The sequence below is a fragment of the Neomonachus schauinslandi genome, chromosome 10 (assembly GCF_002201575.2).
Source record: "Neomonachus schauinslandi chromosome 10, ASM220157v2, whole genome shotgun sequence".
Classification (NCBI taxonomy): Eukaryota; Metazoa; Chordata; class Mammalia; order Carnivora; family Phocidae; genus Neomonachus; species Neomonachus schauinslandi.
In genome coordinates this window covers 75230238-75243733 of record NC_058412.1, presented here as the reverse complement: position 1 = coordinate 75243733, position 13496 = coordinate 75230238, and the positions used below count along the sequence as shown (strand labels likewise).

Here is a 13496-nt window from a genome sequence, read left to right as displayed (position 1 = left end):
AGTAGGAGTCCCTTAGATGATTAGAAACAACCTAAGTCGAAGACTGCCCTAGTTATGACCCACAACCTATGCAAACATAAAAAGAAAAGATACCCCTAACTCCGGTATAGTTGCCACCTCTGGGCCTGCCCACTCGCCCACCTTGAGAGTGTAATTGTCCTTGATAAACTGCTTTGTGCCTGCTACTTTCCTTCTGGCTGTCTTGATTCGAGTGTGGATCCTCACACAATTCTTTCATGGGGAATCCAAGAACCAAGACCTCCATTCACATAATGAAGACTCTCCCACTGGTAACAGTGACTGTACATTAACCTTTCGAGGACCTGCCAAAGTCGTGGTACCATTTTACATTTGCACCAGCAATGTATGAGGATTCCGATTTCACCAATTCTCTAAATGCTCCCCAATAATTGTTATTGTCCATCTTTTTGATTATAACTATTCTAAATGGATGTGAAACGGTATCTCATTATGGTTTTGATTTGCATTTCCCTACTGATTAATGACGTTAAGCATTTTTTCATGTGCTTATTGTACATTCACGTATCTTTCCTGGAGAAATAATTTCAGGTTCTTTGTCCATTTTTTCACCGGGTTGCCATATTTTTTCTGAGTTTTAAGTATTCTTTATATATTCTGGGGCATCTGGTGGCTTTGTTGGTTGGGCATCCAACTCTTGATCTCATCAGCTCAGGTCTTGATCTCAGGCTCCTGAGTTCAAGCCCCCAGCATGAAGACTACTTAAAAAAAAAAAAAAAAAAAAAAGAGTTCTTTATATATTTTATAGAGTAGCCAAATATCAGATACATGATTTGCAAATATTTTTCCCCATTCTATCAGTTGTATTTTCATTTTCTTTTTTTTTTTTAAAGATTTTATTTATTTATTTGAGAGAGAGAATGAGAGACAGAAAGCACGAGAGGGAAGAGGGTCAGAGGGAGAGGCAGACCCCCCCGCTGAGCAGGGAGCCCGATGCGGGACTCGATCCCGGGACTCCAGGATCATGACCTGAGCCGAAGGCAGTCGCTTAACCGACTGAGCCACCCAGGCGCCCCTGTATTTTCATTTTCTTGATGGTATCCTTTGAAACACACACATTTTAAATGTTGATCAAGTCTAATTTATCATTTTTCTTTTGCTGCTTGTGCTCTAGGTGTCATATCTAAGAAAGTGTTACCTAATCCAAGGTCACAAAGATTGACAGTTAATATCTTCTCCTAAAAGTTTCACCATTTTAGCTTTTACATTTAGGAGTCTGATCCATTTTGAGTTAATTTTTTAATATGGTGTAAGACAGGAAGCAAGCTGAGTCTTCTGCATGTGGTATATCCAGTTGTCCCTGTACCATTTGCTGAACAGACTGTTCTTTCCCCCACTGAATTGTCTTTTTTTACTAAATGTTAGGTTTTACTTCTGGACACTTAATTCTGTTCCATTGATTTATAAATGTCTATCCTAATGCTAGTACCACGCTATCTTGACTACTGTTGCCTTTGTTGCAAGTTTTGAAACCTGAGCATGTGAATCCTCTTTTTTTTTTCAAGATTGTTTTGGCTAGTCTGAGTCCCTTGCATTTTCATCTGAATTTTATAATCACTTTGTCAATTTCTGCAAAAAATTCAGATGGGATTTTAATAGACACTATATTGAATCTGTAGATCAATTTGGGGAGTACTGCCATCTTAACAGTATTAATGAAGTCTTCCAGTCCAGGAACATGAAGTATCTTTCCACTTATTTAAGTGTTCTTCAATTCCTTTCAAAAATATTCTGTCATTTTCAGCATACAAGTCTTCCATTTCGGGGCACCTGGGTGGCTCAGTCGTTAAGCGTCTGCCTTCGGCCCAGGTCATGGTCCCAGAGTCCTGGGATCGAGCCCCGCATCGGGCTCCCTGCTCCGCAGGAAGCCTGCTTCTCCCTCTCCCACTCCCCCTGCTGGTGTTCCCTTTCTCGCTGTGTCTCTCTCTCTGTCAAATAAATAATAAAAAAAAAATCTTAAAAAAAAAAAAAACAACAAGTCTTCCATTTCTTTTGTTAAATGTATTCCTAAGTATTTTATTCCTTTTGATGCTATTATAAATGGAATTGTTTTCTTAATTTCACTTGTAGATTGTTCATTGCTAGTGTATAAAAATACAATTGATTTTTATATATTAATCATATCCTACAACCTTGATGAACTTGTTTGTTAATGATTAATTAATTATTTAATGGTCTTGTATGTGTGTGAGTGTGTGTTCCTCAAGATTTTCTATAAGGAGACTGTCATTGAAAAATAGATAAGCTTTGCATCTTCCTTTCCAATTTGGTTGATTTTTATTTCTTATTCTCGCCTAATTGACCTACCTACAATGTTGAATAGATATGGCAAGAGTTGATATCCTTGTCCTATTCCTGATTTTAGTAGGAAAGCTTTCAGTCTCTCACCGTTAGTATGTTATGAGCTACAGGTTTTCCATTGATACCCTTTGTCAGGTTGAGAAAGTCCCCTTCCATTCCTAGTTTATTGAGCATTTACAACATGAAATGGTGTTTGGATTTCTGCATCTGCTTAGGTGATCATGTGGTTTTGTCCTTTAGTCTATTCATATGGTGTATTATATTGATTTTCATATGTTGAAATACATACTTGATATTTTAAATGTGTAGAAGTTATATAGCATAACATTAAAAACATTAATGTAAATATAGAGTAAATAACTAGCATGGAAGACACTATCTGTTACTTAAGATAGGAGAGAGTCCCTATGTTTCGCTGCAATAGTATAAATGGTTCCAGGACATCCGGTTAAGGTACTCCTTTTTATTTTCTAATATTTCATCCATATTTTCTGTCCCTATCCACTATAAAGCTAATTAAGAAAGGAAATTACGTGGAAATACAATTGAGAGAGAGGTTGACTGACAAACTGCATTACCAACTCCTAAATTACTGATAGTAAATGCTAATATGAATCACTGATATCATATCAATGTGGGTAATGAAAAAGGTCATTATCGGCACTAGTATATTTTGAAAAACTCATCACAGTAACGACAACAAAAACATGTCCTATTTGGGAAGGATGGATCAAGGAGAATACTAGTAAAAAGGAGAATAACAATAGAAAGAAGTAGTAGTAAAGTTAAAAATGGACAGAATAGAACGGCTGCCAAATAACTTTGGCCATAATTAATCCTTATCATAAGGAAAATACGAGAAAACCTTCCTGTTTTCTTACCTCCTCCATCAAGCCCCCAACATATGGGTGATAAGGGCTTGATATTCAGCTACAACTGCTATCAATTTTTCCCTTCTATTCACTAAGTACATATACTTTTTCTTTCCTTTCTAGCATGAAAAAGCTAACCATATAGACTTGTATAAAATATAGAAAGATCTGGTAAAGGAAAAGAAAATTAGGTTTCATGAAGCAGTGTGTGTGTGTGTGTGTGTGTGTGTAAAAGTGTGTATGCATGTATATATGTATATGTGTAGATAATACATTTTTCTTAAGTATGTATGGCTTTTCTTATATAACATAAATGCTCCCTTGACAAATAGTTTTAAAATATAAATGCAGAGCCTCCCATGTGCAATCACTATGTGGTATAGTCATTTATACACCATACACCTTCACCCTTAATAGATGGTCACATCCCTCAGAATGGGATCTGTGTGTAATAGAAAATATTTTGTCTAGTGTACATGGTGCCAGTTTACAGTAGAAAGAAATACTTTCTGAAACAATTAAATGAGATTTGGATTCTAATTTGCCTTTAATCACTTCTTAGCGATGTGACCTTGAAAAAGACACTTAAAACTTTAGGTCCTAAGTCCCTCATCCGTAATCCAGCAGAGCTTTACTGGGATTTCTGGGCCTATGATCAAGGGGAGGGCCAGCCACGTTCTAGAATTCATGGTGACCTCCTTCCAAAATAGTGAGACAAAGAGACAGAGCGTCCACCAGCCCATACCCCACCTATGCATGAGTTTTTTCAAAAGTACCTTTCCTGTGAGTAAAGCTCCATGCCAAGGCATGTAGTGTAATGATTAGAGCATGGCTAGATTTAAGCACCACCCAGCCTTCAGCCTGGCACCCTTGTGGCAAACTCACAGCTATCAGAGACCCTGGGCATGCTAGGGCCAACAGAGCACAGAGTATGGCAGTGCTATTGGGAATATCTGAAAGGTTCCTTTTCCTCCTCTGAAACCCACTGCATATTGTAGACCAGAGCTGGCCTGAGGGAAGCAACTAAGGATATACCAGATAGAAATATAAGCCCAGTGTGGGTCTTAGTAGGATGTTAAAATGGCATACTCAGTGGAGTTTCTGGGCAAGCTGGGAAGGTAAGTTAGCTGCCCTGCAATGAGGATGCAAGGAAAGATCAGGTTTTCCAGTCACTGAACAAAAAAAAGGGGACTGCCCAGAAATGTCTTGGTTCCCATATATGTACCTGTAAATTACCCTTACCTAAATTTTTTTTTAAGATTTTATTTATTTATTTGAGAGAGAGAGCACGAGTGGGGGGCAGGGGCAGAGGGAGAGGGAGAAGCAGACTCCATGCTAAGCAGGGAGCCCAATCTGGTGCTCAATCCCAGGATTCTGGGATCATGACCTGAGCCCAAGGCAGACATTTAACTGACTGAGCCACTCAGTCTCTTTAACTTAACTAGCTTCATCTCTAAAATACATATCAAAGATCATCACATGTCACCATTTTTACAAATATTTTTCCATTCTGAGCCATCATCATCTCTTGGTAGAACTACTACAATAGCTTCCTGATTAGTCTTCCTCCTTCCCTGTAAGTCTTGCCACCTTACAAGTGAGTCTCCATTTTTTAAGTACATTGATCAGATGCCATCACTCCCCTACTGAGAAACTCTGTCATGAAGGGTTTCTCTACAGCAGTAGGAGCCATAGTTTAAAACCCCAGGTCTGTCCCAGCTATACCCATGGAGGCTGTGGCTCATCCAGCCATTTCCAGACTCAGATGAGATGCTACATCACAGGACACGGGAACTGCCTTCTCTTGAAGCTGCCCAAGAGTTGTATCAACCCCTGCCCAAGTTGTGTTAATGCCCCAAGTGTTAACCTTTGACAGTAAGAGAAAGGATATGGGACCATTCCAAGAGGTGGTAGTTTCACATGGCCTGGCTAAATCTATCACATGACCAGACAACTAGCTCAGTTTTCCTGCAAGGTCAAGACCTGTTCAGTAATGCCTTTCCTCTTTCCTTGTCTCACCTCTTCTCTTTTTTCCTTCATTCTTGCTGCTGTGGGTTTGTAACATTCAATAACACCTTAGCACCCAGATTATACTTCCAGCTCTGTTTCCTAAGGAACAGGGCCAAAACCCTACAAGGTAGGTAAAACACACCTTCTCTGTATTCCTATAACACCAAAAACTTTCCCCTATAATAAATTCATTCTGGAGTCAGACAGATAATAGCTGCATGTCCTTAGACAAAGTTATTTTGCCTCTCTGAGCCTTGTCTTCCTTATCTGTAAATGAGGATTATAATAATAGAATCTACTTTACAAGGCTGTTCTGAGCATTAACTGAGATTATCAAAATAAATGATGCCAGGCACACAGAAAATCTTCAACAAGACAGCCATTATTATGATTATGTCTTATTTACCCATGTATTTCTAGTGTTTAATATATCATCTGCAACACAATAGGTGTTCCTAATGCCTAATATGTTTACAACAATACCTTACCCCTATATTTTAAAAATGTCCAACAGGTGGCAAAGACTGAAAAACTTATATGGTCTCAATACAAAAGACTGAGGAAACAAATAAAATTATACATGGATGCTTGTTGGAAAAATGTTCCTTTACTGCAAAATTAAAATTAAGTTAATTTTATTTGTGTGGTTTTTTTTCCTCTCCAGCATGGAAAAACAGTTAAGTCAGAAGTACAGATGTAATGGGTCGCCTGGGTGGTTCAGTCGGTTAAGCGTCTGCCTTTGGCTCAGGTCATGGTCCCAGTGTCCTGGGATCGAGCCCCGCATCAGGCTCCCTGCTCTGCGGGAAGCCAGCTTCTCCCTCGGCCACTCCCCCTGCTTGTGTTCCCTCTCTCACTGTGTCTCTCTCTGTCAAATAAATAAATAAAATCTTAAAAAAAAAAAAAAGTACATATGTGTGACCTTTAGGCACAAGATCCATTCCTGAGAAGATGTACACAAATTAGGTTTCTGTAAATTAAACCACACTTCACATGTGTTCAGGAAAAATCACTCTTAAAATGACCTCAAAAGAGAATCCTGTGGTAAGCTGCTTTAAACTGTTGTAAATTTTAGTTGTTTTTTTTTAAAAGATTTTATTTATTTATTTGATAGAGAGATAGCAAGAGAGGGAACACAAGCAGGGAGAGTAGGAGAGGGAGAAGCAGGCTTCCCGCTGAGCAGGGAGCCCGATGTGGGGCTCCATCCCAGGACCCTGGGATCATGACCTGAGCCGAAGGCACATGCTTAACGACTGAGCCACCCAGGTGCCCCATAAATTTTAATTGTTTTAAAATGAAGCCCTCTTCACATTCACTGATTATGTTGATTTATAATTTTGGCATATCTCAGATTAAGTTTTTATAAGAAAAAAACATAACAATCAATATATTAAAGTCACAGGATTGATCATTAGAGCTATGATGTTTATTTCCTCTAGTACAGCAAACTGAAAAGAACCAAAAAGATTCCTTCAAAACCAGTGTTAATACGGAAGATTCCCAAAAATAAAACTACACATGAGCACTTATATATATTTATGCAGTCTTTTGTGGATATATGTGTGTATCTGAGTACTACACACATACAGAACCCACATTAAAAGAAAGGCAGAAAATACATCAGAATGCTAATAATGATTATATCTATATGGTAGTTAAACAGGTGACTTTCACTTTTCTTTTTATGCTTTTCTTTATTTTCAAAATTTCTGCAGTATACGTGTTACTGTTTTAAAAGGTCCCAAAAAGATTTTTTTAAAAAATGAGGCCACTCATTTCTGATACTTTCAGTTTTGCTAAAATGTTGGAAAAGTCACCAGGTTTCATTCTCTGAAAGCATTTCTTTGTTCATCTTGAATTTATGACTTAAAGAAAACAATATTGATATTTCTGGCAATCAGTTTTATGATCTCTAGTTTTCCGGATGGTCAAGCCACATTCCTACCTCTATGACTCTACCAAAGGTACACAGGTATTGCTCTGCTTCCTGTAAATGCAGAGGGTAAACACTATATCCTCGGGAGTAGTTAGGCAATGCTCCTAGACAGGATTTTAGACCTTTGTCTTTCTTACAGGAAGATGCACAATTTTCCAGGCAGAAGTTGGCAACCTTGAGGATTCCTCTTTACATTGGGAGTCTGTGCCTTTAGCTATACTACCATATACTGACCCTCAGTTAGAGGCTTCTCATAGAGTTATAAAATGGTTTGTGCAGACCACTGACTGGAACGCCTGCCTTTCTAGCAAATTCTCCATTCTGCAGGCAATGTATTAAGTCTAGCTTCTTTCCTCCTCTCCCTTTGCCAGTCTTTTTTTTTTTTTTTTTTTTAACCACATGTCGGGGCGCCTGGGTGGCTCAGTCAGTTAAGCGTCTGCCTTCAGCTCAGGTCGTGACCCCAGGGTCCTGGGATCGAGTCCCACATCGGGCTCCCGGCTCAGCGGGGAGCCTGCTTCTCCCTCTGACCCTCTCCTCTCTCATGCTGTTTCTCTCTCGCTTGCTCTCTAATAAATAAATAAATAAAATCTTAAAAAAAATAAAATAAAATAAGCCACATGTCAAGCACTCACAAGCCACAGGTTAGTCTCCTTTATTCTGGAAGGAAAACAATAAAATCATGGTGCTTCTCCCAAGAATCATGAAAGGTGACCTTCTTAAATCCAACAAGTACTATCCTGGGTACTGTCCACTATCTTTAGTGTTCTGAGTCCAAAAGTTTCTGGACAGTGATCATATTGCCAAAAAGAAAAGGTGACTCAATATTTAACCTCCTCCATTTTAATACTTTGGGTTTTTTAACTTGGTTTTTTATCTTTTTTTTTTAAGATTTTATTTATTTATTTTAGAGAGTGGGTGAGACAGAGCACAAGTGGGGGCAGGTGGCAGGGGAGAGGCAGAGGGAGAAGCAGACTCCCCACTGAGCAGGGAGCCTGATGTGGGACTCGATCCCAGGACCCTAGGATCATGACCCGAGCCAAAGGCAGATGCTTAACCAACTGAGCCACCCAGGCACCTCTGTTTTTGTTTTTGTTTTTAACCTCGTGACAGTGTATTTACAGCACTTACTCGACACTCTGATACCCAGAGCCCACAGCATCCAAAAGAAAGACATATTAAAATACTAAGAGTTGGGGGCGCCTGGGTGGCTCAGTCGTTAGGCGTCTGCCTTCGGCTCGGGTCATGATCCCAGGGTCCTGGGATCAAGCCCCGCGTTGGGCTCCCTGCTCAGCGGGAAGCCTGTTTCTCCCTCTCCCTCTCCCCCTGCTTGTGATCCTGCTCTCGCTGTGTCTCTCTCTGTCAAATAAATAAATAAAACCTTTAAAAAAAAAATACTAAGAGTTGTCCTGCTTCTAGCTCAACATCATTGACCAGCAGGGAAATGCAAATCAAAGCCAGAATGAGATACTACTTCACACCCATTAGGATGGCTATTATCATCAAAAAACAAAACAAAAAAAGAAAGAAGAGAAAATAAGTGTTGGCAAGGATGTAAGGAAAATGGAACTCCTGTGCATTGCTGATAAAAGTATAAAATGGCACTGCCACTGCAGAATACAGTTTGGCCGTTTCTCAAGATGTTAAACATAGAATTACCATATGATATACACAAAAGAATTGAAATCAGAAACTCAGTAACTGTATAACAATGTTCGTTACAGCATTATTCACAGTAGCCAAAAAGAAACAATCTAAATGCCTATCAACAGATGAATGGGTAAACAGAATGTCAAACATAAGCACAATGGAGTATCATTCAGCCTTAAAAAGGAATGGAATTATGACACACACTATCTTGAAAACACTATGTTAAGTGAAATAATCAGATACAAAAAGCCTAACATCCTATGATTTCACTTATGAGGTACCTACAATAGGCAAATTCATAGAGTCTAGAAAGTAGAACAGAGGTTACCATGGGCAGAGGGAAGAGAGAGAGGAGGAGTGACTGCTTAACAGATATAGAGCTCATGTTTAGAATGATGAAAAAGCTCTGAAAACGGATAGTGGGGATGACCACACAACACTGCAAATGTACTTCATGCCCCTGAACTATACATTTTCAAATGGTTAAAATGGTAAATTTTAAAAAAGAAATAAATGACAAATGACTTTAATTTATATAACAAATAATAATAACAATGTAGTATGGGTTTATAATGCACATAAAAGTAAAATGTGTAATAAAAGCACAAAGATTGGGGCACCTGGGTGGCTCAGTCGTTAAAACGTCTGCCTTCGGCTGGGGTCCTGGGATTAAGTCCCAGGCTCCCTGCTCAGTGGGGAGTCTGCTTCTCCCTCTACCCCTCTCGCCTGCTTGTGATCTCTCTCTCTCTCTCTCAGATAAATAAATAAAATCTTAAAAAAAAAAAGCACAAAGATTGGGAGGAGAGAAATGGAAGTATATATTGTTAGGTTCTTATAAAGTCTTATACTTCAACTGAAGAGATACAATACCACTTGAGGGTTGACTGTGATGCTAAAGATATATGCTAAAACCTCTAAAGCAATCACTTAAATAAGAAAACAAAGAGGTATGGCTAAAAAGCCAACAAAAAAAGATAAAAAGTAGTTTATTAAAACCTACTCAGATGTATAATTAAGTCAATGAATAAAAATGGCAAAAGCACTTACTGCCCAGACTGGTGATGTAAAGCCTAGAATTGCAGCTTTAGCTCCGTCAGCAACATACGGAATAATATTTTCTCCCAGACGTGTATCTCTGAACAAGGCTCTAAGGATATTTAAAGCATGAACCTAGAATAAAAATCTGAAATTAGTTGTGGGTTGAAGACCATGGTAATTCTAAATCTGTACAGATCTTGTAGTTAATCTCAAATTTAAAAAAAAAAAAATTACTGAATTACAAGAATAGACAATCCACAAATGAAAGAGCAGATTTTAATAAAATAACTATTATCTGATAAATCAATTTAATTTAAAGTAAGATTTGAACAATGCAATAAAAAAAGCTTGATCCAATGGACATAAGCAGAATCCTGCACCTAACAAGTAGAGACAACATGTTCTTTTCGAGTACACATGAAACATTTATTTTTAAAAATGATTTCAAACCTAGCCACAAATAAAATCTCAACAAATACCGAATAATTAAAATCTTACAGACTATGCTCTGATTACAGTGGAATTAAGTTAGAAACTGATTTCTTTAAATATGTTTAAAACTGATACTTTTTAAAAAGACTGGTCAAAGAAAAAATTTTTTTAATATTTAGAGCTGAATAACAACCAAGATGCTACACACCAACATTTGTGAGATGCACTGTAAGTAGAACTTAAAAGAAATGCATGCCTTACATGCTTCTATTAAAAAAAAGACTAAAAAGATATGCTAAGTGTCCAATTAAGATGACAGAGAAAGAACAATAAATTCAAAACAGAGAAAGAAAATTTAAAAGAGCAGAAAATTTGAAAAAAGCAATGACATAAACAAGACCATTAACAAAACCCAGGGTTGATACTTTGAAATAGAAACAAACCTCTGACTAACCAAGAAAAGAGAGAACAAATAAGCAGTATCATGAGTATGATATTACTACAGATACACATTTTTAGATGTTCTCATAAAAAATAGCACTTTAAGTAAGAGTCTAGGAAAATGAAACCAAATTATATTTTTCACATTTTGCTGGAATAAAATCTAAAACCGATCATTTCTGAAAGGTGATTAGTGACACTTTAAAAGTTTGAGATAAATAAGGAAACTTCACATATTATAGTCACAAGCCAGAAAGTGCCATATGCTAATAAACCCCATCCTTTCTCACTAGTCACACTCTGGCCCATGGGCTCCCCTTTGACACCTCCCACAGGCTCTGAAATAAAATCATGTACGTTTGTATGGTACTTGATTGACGCGTCAGCTCTTCTGTTCCCTGACCTAGCCTGGGAGTCCTACAGTTGGGCAGGAAAGTCTTACTATAAAGCATTTACTGAGAAAGCCTAGATAAGATGTTCTTGAAGGTATTTACTATTATGGAGTGGAATGGAGCTACGAGGATTACTTACCCCAACTTCTCACTCATACACACACACACACACACACACACACACTCACACGCACTTAACCCAGGTGCAGCAGTGACCAAAAGAGACTAAATATTAGCTAAAATTAAAAAATGAATATACCAAAAGTTAGACACTTCATTTTAGGGAAAGATCAGCTACTGAATTACAAAATGTGTATCAACTCAAAGAAGCACACATGAAATTTTAAAGTGATTGCACATTCATTTAAAAAATTTTAAAGATTTTATTTTATTTATTTATTTGAGAGAGAGAGAGAGAAACAGCATGAGAAGGGAGAGGGTCAGAGGGAGAAGCAGGCTCCCTGCCGAGCCGGGAGCCCGATGTGGGACTCGATCCCGGGACTCCAGGACCATGACCTGAGCCGAAGGCAGTCGCTTAACCAACTGAGCCACCCAGGCGCCCCCTAAAAAATTTTAGATGCAAGAGCAGTATTATAAAATATCTAAATTGGATGTTTTCACAAGAGTTTAAAAATAGTTCATTTTGGTTAATATATATCAACTAAAGCAATGATTTATTTTATGGACAGGAAAGGCCAACAAAACAAAACAAACAAAATATCCAGATCAAGCTTCAAATACCTGCCCTATTTTCAAGAATTCCGTATCTTTTTGGTACAGCAAAGATTTAAAATCACTGCCTTCCTAGCAGGCTTTGTATATTTCCATTATTACCTTGGAGACTGTGCTCCGTGAGTCATCTGTAGGCCCAGCCAATGTAATTAACTCTTTCATTGTTATTTTCAACAAATCCATTTTGCCTTTCTTAGGTTCAGATGCCAATAGCGCCTACAGAAAAACAAGGCAAAAATCAATGGGGCTCTGATTTTACATATACCTATTTGCTACTTCCCAGAATCAATCCCAAAATGCAAAATCCCCCTATAAAAACATGTGGTATCAAGTAAGTTAATTAAGCCATGTGGCCCTGGGCAAGTAGCTTAACCTCGCCATCCCTGGGATTCTTCATCTGAAAAATTTGGTGATGGTGATATCATGGAACCTCTAGTCATTTCCAGGTTTGCTTGTCAACTATAGAATTCTAAGAGGTTGAGAGATGGCTCTTGTTGACAACTCTTTTGGGACCATAACTAGGTGGCAGGTCTCAGATACAATAAGCAAGTCAGTTTTTATAACAAATTTACCAACAAGAAAATTCTCTCTACTTAAAAAACAAAAAACCTGTGGATTAAATTTCTAGCAAGGATTTGGAAACTCCCTAGAGATTGATCAGTTATTTAATTCTTTACTAAAGAGTCTCTACCTGGAGGACTATCAAATTGTAGCACTGGAAACTCCACGGAGCAAAAGAAAATACTACAAACTCCAGCCTATATTTGGGTTTTCAAGAGCTGCTCATTTACTTGGTGTCTAACATTTTGCTAATACACAGTAAACATAAAAATAGGATATCAAACTACCTGAGGCAATAAAAAGGAATGAAGTACTGATATGTGCTACAACATGGATGGATTTTGAAACATGCTAAGTGAAAGAAGCCAGACACGAAGGCTGCACATTATATGATTCCATTTATATGAAATGTCCAGAATAGGCAAATCTATAGAAACAGAAAATAGATTAGTGGTTGTGTAGAACTAGGAGTAGCAGGGATTATTTCATTTGTACATAGCTACTAGCTCCCAAGAATGCAAGTTTCAAGCTACTCAGTTCTTCGGAAGCTTTTATAATCCATAAAAGAGGAACACCCAAAATAGGTAAGTTTAAAAGAAAAATTTACCATAGTGTATTTATGCTCAAAAAACATATATACTATTTTTCTAATGACTACTCAAAAAAATTTCGTATCTGTCTGCACAAAAGGTAAGTTCATAAACTACTAAGTAGGGCAGTTTTTCTCCATAGTTAACACTAAGGAAAGGCTTCCATGAGAACATAACTTATTGGTAAGTTATGCTATGAGGAATGGGATATCTCTGAGCAGATTTTTCTAATAATTTAGATTTTACTCAACTAACATAAATAAGAAAGTTATATGCAATTACTGAAATGTCTCCTTGGAACCATGGCTTTTGTTCCGTCAAGAGCTGTGGGCATAGTTATGACACTCTTCCCAAGGATGGGCTAAGAAAGTGCATGTCCTCATTGTTCTGTCACTATGACCAATATTTAGTAATGGATGGGAACCAGAGGTGCAATAAGCACACGGCACAAACCTACAACTAGACCTTGCTATCATGTTAACATTCGTCCTCAAACAGACGAATGAGG

The 13496-nt window shown here is 37.8% G+C and overlaps 1 protein-coding gene across 4 annotated transcripts in view; it reads right to left on the bottom strand.

Moving 5' to 3' along the window:
* Window positions 1–13496, bottom strand: part of THADA (THADA armadillo repeat containing) — a 323565-nt gene that overhangs the window by 230254 nt on the left and 79815 nt on the right. For all 4 annotated transcript variants that reach the window (XM_021701170.2, XM_021701169.2, XM_021701171.2 and 1 more), the window contains 2 exons: window positions 11940–12053; window positions 9850–9972 (listed from right to left, as the gene is read on the bottom strand). In XM_021701170.2, coding sequence (XP_021556845.1) covers window positions 9850–9972; window positions 11940–12053 — 237 coding nt within the window. The remainder of the gene's footprint in view (window positions 1–9849; window positions 9973–11939; window positions 12054–13496) is intronic.